We start from the raw sequence: 7,182 nt of genomic DNA, 5'->3' as shown, positions 1-7,182 counted from the left end.
GAGTGTGTCGACAGTTCTCGATAAGTTTGTGATTATTTTTATAGACGACATTTTAATATAATTGAAAACAGAAAGTGATCATGCTACACATTTGAAATTAATATTAGAGCTGCTAAAACAAGAACAGTTGTGCACTGATAACTCCTAAATTATACATATTTTTACACACATTTTTAGGAGTTATATTGGTACTTTAAGATCATTTTAAGTACTTTCACATACAAAAATTGAATAAAATAAAGAAAAAGGTATTTTGATGTTATCAATCATAATTTAGATGTTTTTAGTCAATATTATGAACTTTGGATGCTCTATTATGTTAATAGGGGAAAAGGAGCTAAATATTGAAGAAATGTTGAATATCTGCGTGCTGTCATGGTTTTAGCTAAAAATTAATCTTAACCAACACCTACTCTTGAGTGAGTTGCATCAAAACTTTTAGGATTCGTAATCCACATTAGCTAATTCAACGAGCCTTTTTTCCAACGACAATTTATCCACTCGAAGCATTTGCTTTGAATATCCGCGATGATTTTTGAAGAGCTAAGGCAATTATTTCCGAAAGCTCGGGCATTTCTATGAGACCAAATGTGATATGAAGTGACTCAAACCACGGCTTGCCAAATGGTTATGCCAAGATATGAGGATAAGGGTGGATTTGAGCATTTGGCGATCTCGGATACATTAGAAGGAGGCAAATGGCCAATTTTCCACCATTTCCGAATTCTATCCCAAATGTCTTTGGCGAAACTGCAAGTTAATAGCGTGTGATGGAGAGTTTCTATATCGTCATCAAAAAACGGGCACCTTAAAGAGTGAAGATCAATACCTTTTTTGTCGATGGCCATCCTAACGGGTAGTTTGTTTTGTTTTGCTCTCCAAACGAAAATGCCAATTTCTTGCGGGATAATTGGGTTAAGATCCGTAGGTTGAGCGGGATGTGATGGTGACAGGAATCTTTCAGCGATAAGGGAATTAAGTAACTGTGATATAGAGCTCGAGCTAAACAGTCCATTTGCATTGAACTTCCAGGACCACGAAGATGATGACTTGTTTGAGAAGTTGTGAAGTTTGATGGTTGCTATTAGCGAAGATAGCTCATCTTCTGTACATCACCTTGGTTCGGCAGTCCAATCCCAAGTGAGATCCAGCGAGGTTGAAGCGACAATATTCCGATTAGCGATGTAGACATCTTTGGTTGTTTCAAGTCTGAAAAGTCTAGGAAAAGCATCTTTGAGTGGAACGTCTCCTAGCCATTTGTCAATCCAAAATCTAGTATCCGTACCAATTCCTACATCTTTGACAAAAGAATTAGAAAGATTACACCCTAACTTGGTTAGGGTGTTTTCTATTTCAATAATGTTAAACCAAGTACGACCCGAGAGTTTTTTCATTTTGTTTTCAGGCAAAGGAGGAGTACACTCCAACCCGCCCCCATTTCCATAGATACTTTTAATGATACGAACCAGCAAGACATTTTCACCCAAGAGGAATCTCCACCACCATTTGGCTAGGAGTGAAAGGTTTTTAATGTTTAATGAATAATTGTTAAGGCCACCAAATTCTTAGGGTAGAACAATTTGGTCCCATTTGACCCAAGCCATTTTCCTTTCGTCATGAGAGCCCCCCAAAAAAATCACGACGAAGACCTTCAAGTTCTTTAATCACACTTACCGGGGCTTTGAAAAGGGAGAAATAGTATAAAGGAAGACTAGTTAGGACTGCTTTAATGAGTGTGAGGCGACCATCGTAAGAGATGGATTTAGCTTTCCAATTTGTTTACCGTTTTTTAAACTTTTCAAAAATGAGAGACCATGTATTATGTGAGTTTAAGTTTTCTCCAATGGGAAGGCCGAGGTAATTAAACTGGAGAGAGCCTTCCTTACAACTAAACCAAGTTGCCAAGCTATTTAATTCGGAGTTAGTAGTTCCAATACCATAAACATTACTTTTATTAAGATTGATTTTAAGACCCGAAAGTTCCTCAAAACATTTGAGTAATTTCAAAATATTTCTAACCTCGATTTTGTTCCATTTTCCAAAAAATGGTGTCATCTGCATATTGGAGATGTGACACCACAACCTTATCGTTTCCGACCTCTACACCATTAATTAATTTTTTCTTTGTCGCATTTTTTAAAAGTTGGTTTAAACCTTCAACCGCAAGGATGAAAAGAAAAGGAGATAGGGGATCTCCTTGCCTTACACCTCTTTTGGGGAAAAATTGGTATATGGGTGATCCATTAATTAAAACCGAAATTGAAGTCGAGTTAAGACATGACAAAATCCACTTGATCCATTTGGCCCCGAATCCCACTGCATTCATTATGGAACTAAGAAAAGTCCCAATCTAGACAATCGAAGGCCTTTTCAAAATCAACTTTAAATATAAAACTTTTTTGTTTGGTGGATTTGAGATCATCTATGGACTCGAGAGCAATTAAGACACCATCTAGTATGTACCTACTAGAAATAAAGGCGCTTTGCTCATCACCGATTAGTCTCGGGATAATTTTTCTATTTCGGTTTGCAAGAATTTTAGAGGGAATTTTATAATAACTCCCGATGAGACTAATAGGCCTATAATTAGAAAAATTGAGAGGATCATTGACCTTTGGGATAAGCGTGATGAAGGAGGCGTTGCAACCATTGGAAATGGTTCCTGTTTCCCAAAAAAAATTTAAAGTATTAAGAAGATTGCCTTTGATTATGTCCCGGACTTTGATGTAAAACATGATATTGAACCCATCCAGACCCGGTGCCATATTTCTACCAAAACCTTTGATAGCTTCTAATATTTCAGTTTCTGTAAAGCGGTTCTCTAATGCTTCGGGTGATTCTGATTTAATTTTTCGCCCGTCCCAACTATTAAGCATCCAAGCTTTCGAGGTGTTTTTCTGGAATAGTCCCTGAAGAAAATTAAAAGCTTCATTTTTTCTAATTAACGGACTAGAGTTCCATACCCCGCCAATGTTAACACCGTGGATATTATTTTTCTGATTCCTTCAACGAATATAAGAGTGGAAATTTGTGCTGTTCTCATCTCCTTCCAAAGCCCATTTGAATCTCGTTTTTTGCTTGAGCATTTCTATTTGCGTTTTCTCTTTTTGAAGAAGGGTTTCTTTATCTTTCATCCATTTGTTGTATTGTTCATCGTTTAGATCGGATAATTCGGCTTTCTTTTACCAATCATTTACCGCACATGTCAAATCTTCTATTTTCGTTTTCAATTTTCCATGAGAAGTCGAATACCATTTTCGTAGTTCTTGTTTGACCAACTTTAACTTATCTCGGAAAATATAATAGAGTTTAACGCTGTTGGTTATTTTATTCCAAGTTGATTTGATGATGTCATAGGAATCTTCTTGCTTTAACCATTCATCAAAAACTTTGACTGGTTTAGGACTAAAATCAACATCACCATCTTGTAAAATAAGAGGACAATGATCCGTGTGTTTTTTGTCCAAAACTGTGACATTGAGATTCGGCCATTGAATTATGAGGTTTTCTGAAACAAGATACCTATCGAGTTTGCTGAATTTTCTTCCGTTGTCGCTAATACGAGTATACGTTCTTCCTCCTAATGGAAAATCAAGTAAGGAGTTATCTTTGATAAAGTCATTGAAGAGTTTTTCTCTTCCCTCACAAAAATTCGTGTTCTTTCTTTCCGAAGAGAATCTAACTTCGTTAAAATGTTAAAATCCACAAAAATTGCCCACATTACACCATCATATTTCATTATACATTAAGATCATCCCACATTTTCCTTTTTTTTCTGAATCAGTTTGAGGTCCATAAATGTTCAAAAGAATGAGCTCGGTACCTACATCTTTCCAAAATCCTTTTATCGCAATAAAGGAATCACGCTCAACAACAAGGTTAGCATTAAACATATTATGGTCCCATATCGTAATAATGCCGCCCGAATTACCCTTTGATTTTTTTAAAGCATATTTAAAATCATGACAGCCCCAAACCTTTTCCACCCATAGTTCCGAAATCTTTTCGGCTTTAGTTTCCTGGAGTGCAATAACATTAGGTTTTTGTGGAAAACATACACATAACCGACTCATTCCTCAAAATAAGATATCTACATTTATCATCATGATATTTTTCTGTTAATCTATTAAGTTAGTTAGTTAATTTAAGAATTATTCTTAATTTAATATATTTATATTAAATTACAATTACGTAAACACTTTTCCAGTTAAACTAGATCACATTTTAACATATATCAAATATATTCTATGTTCTTACTTGTTTATTTAATTATTATAATTACGGGTATTAAAACTCTACTCCCCTTAAAAAGATTTCGTCACGAAATCAAACATTATACAACACAACTCAAATTATTAGATACGACACTTATCTCATTTTTTTTTTTTTTTTTGCAAATATTTTTTGAATATTACAACTCTACCTCTCTAAACATGATTTCGTCCTTAAAATTTAAGATATAACTAATTTAGTATATCAAAATTTAAACAATATCTAAGGGTATAAAGTTCCGAAACTAACAAAATTTAACAATTCTAACAAATTTAGTGTCCTTAATTTTATTAGAATCTCAAAAAATATTTAGTGGAGTCTATTGTGATCACATTTTATATAACCCATGCTCACGAGTAGTCTTTCGAACGTTTTTACGAATATGACAGAAGTTGCTTCTCAAAATGTAGCGAAACGAATGCGGATAGAAAGGACGAAATCAAAACGCTGATAAAGATATTGAAAAGTAGTGAAAAAAAGTAAAAAAATAGCGGAAAGATAACTCGGGCTCACAGGTCAATACCGGTCGGGTTTCAACAAGAAAGAACCTAAAGCTCTGATACCATAGTTGTAACGACCCATTTTCGTAACTGGAAACGGATGTCACATTAACGATGATCAATATGAGCAAAGTTCGTCTAATTCAATCATAAGACATTAAAATACACTAAATGACTGTGCTTTACATAATTAAATCAATCATAAGACATTAAAATACACTAACTGACTGTGCTTTACATAATTAAATTAAAAAAAATAGTAATTAAATCTTGAGCAAACTTTTTGACTTCCTTTGCTTCTCTAGAACTCCTTGTCTTGCGTTCCTTTAGTACCTGCCGCATGGAAAGAAAATGCGGCTGAGCGAAAGGCTCAATGCGCGGATACAAAAAAATAAAATAAATTTTAGAAAAAACAAAATATATACGAAAATTTTAATAATATACATACAAAATGTAAATATTTTTGAAAAATAGTTTTCGACAAAACGATGTCTTCGAGATAAGCCAGGCGAAGAAAAACTTAACAATATGAATCAAACAAATCTAGAGTCAATGGGATTCAAACGAATCCGAAATAAATGGGATTCATACGAATCCAGAGTCAATGGGATTTCTATGAATCCAGAGTCAATGGGGTACGACAATTCGAGCTCAGCAGAATACAATACAATGGGTACATGGACCTGCAGATCCAAGTGTACCAAACAATGGTGATGAAGTTGTTGGGCATTACACCTCCATTCATAACAATACAATACAATACAATGACTATTTGTATAAATGAAATCAATTTAGAACATGTTTAATAAAAACATTAGGCTACGTACAAATCAATAGCATCAACAAATATATAAGAACAAAGAAATTTTAAGGAGTATGCGTACCAAACAATACGAATGAAAACCATTTTAGCTAAAAGATCAGAATCCGTACAAGCAATAGTAATTTAGTTTTTAATATAAAAATTTGATTCATACAAAATAATATATAGTTCTAGCAAAAATTAAAAACGTATAATAATATCATATGAGAAGGAATCCGTACCTCCAACAAATAAATTCATGCGTATTGCCATTTCAAACTGATCTTTTATTATTAGTGTTGCTCAAAACGAAACGAACCAAAACGAAAACTCGGGTATATGTATATTCTGATTATTTGGTTTCATTGGCTATAAGGTGTATATAATTTATATAGGTATATAAGATTTAATAGCTTGTGCAATTTAACGAAACGTATGGCTAAATTAAAGAGGTTGTTACGAACTGTTCAATATGTATATATATCTTCCTAAAATAATTCATAGTAAATGATATTAATTATGGAAATAAAATCTGGAATCGAACGAATTTATTTGGTTGATTAAAATGTGTGTAGCTAATATAATACATACATACACTTTATATAATATAATATTTAATAATTGTAAGATGGCGTTAACCGACTCATTCCTCAAAACAAGATATCTACATTTATCATCCTGATATTTTTCTATTAATTTATTTAACTTAGTTAGTTAATTTAACCATTATTCTTAAATTAATCTATTTGTATTAAATTATAATTACGTAAACACTTTTCTGTTAGGGTGATAATATTTACACAACCACTTTTTATACATACACAATCAAATATGCTTTACAATGTTGTACAGTACAACACTGTAAAATGTGTTTGATTGTGTATTTATAAAAAATGGTTGTGTACCTATCACTTCCCTTTCTGTTAAACTAGATCACATTTTAACATATATCAAATATATGTTATGTTCTTACTTATTTATTTAATTATTAAACTTACAGGTATTACATTAACTATTAGGGATAATAATTGGTATATGATTATTGTTTTCTTATTTATCAATATAAGTCATGAGATATCAAATATAAATCTCTTATGATTTACACGTCTTTGTAATCACTTCTCATTTATATTTATTATTTTATTTAAATCTTTATTCTATCTTTCCTAAATAGTTTATTAAAAGTTATTAATAATGTACCTCAAATTGTCTCTTCCGTAAGAGATAATAATTCAAACTTAAACAACAACTCAAAACATAATATATATTTTTAATTCTTTAATAACAATTAGACTAAAGAATAAAACAACAACTCTTATCTACTTTCACGCACTTTTGGGACGATAACCTAAAATACTACATCTAATCGGGTCTTGTTGCTCATTAGGGTGTTAAAATTAAAATAAAGGTTTTATAAATTTGAAAGTTGAAAGGCAAATTAAGTACTATTGCACACACTTTTGACACTTCAACGTGTTGCCCTGCTGCCAGGGAGCGCGGTAAAAATGAAAATTAGATATATTTTGGTTATTGATATTTCTTGTAAATAAGTGATGACGGTCCTCCTTTAGGGGATGGTTGCTGGGGTTCTGGTTTAAAGGCTCTTTC

The 7,182-nt window shown here is 32.6% G+C and overlaps 2 protein-coding genes across 2 annotated transcripts; both read right to left on the bottom strand.

Moving 5' to 3' along the window:
- Positions 1-605: 605 nt before the first annotated feature.
- On the bottom strand, positions 606-2,326 carry LOC139898134 (uncharacterized). Its single transcript, XM_071880847.1, has 3 exons — positions 2,020-2,326; positions 1,117-1,510; positions 606-1,002 (listed from the first exon to the last, which is right to left on the bottom strand). Exons 1-3 carry the CDS (start codon positions 2,324-2,326, stop codon positions 606-608), a joined length of 1,098 nt encoding a protein of 365 aa, XP_071736948.1.
- Positions 2,327-2,333: 7 nt separating this feature from the next.
- On the bottom strand, positions 2,334-4,073 carry LOC139898125 (uncharacterized). Its single transcript, XM_071880837.1, has 4 exons — positions 3,824-4,073; positions 3,198-3,580; positions 2,780-2,909; positions 2,334-2,662 (listed from the first exon to the last, which is right to left on the bottom strand). The coding sequence occupies exons 1-4, from the start codon at positions 4,071-4,073 to the stop codon at positions 2,334-2,336; spliced, it is 1,092 nt and encodes a 363-aa protein (XP_071736938.1).
- Positions 4,074-7,182: the final 3,109 nt, after the last annotated feature.

The sequence above is a fragment of the Rutidosis leptorrhynchoides genome, chromosome 1 (genome assembly GCF_046630445.1).
Source record: "Rutidosis leptorrhynchoides isolate AG116_Rl617_1_P2 chromosome 1, CSIRO_AGI_Rlap_v1, whole genome shotgun sequence".
NCBI lineage: Eukaryota > Viridiplantae > Streptophyta > Magnoliopsida > Asterales > Asteraceae > Rutidosis > Rutidosis leptorrhynchoides.
The sequence above is the reverse complement of the archived record's forward strand: the minus strand, read 5'-3'. Positions and strand labels throughout refer to the sequence as shown.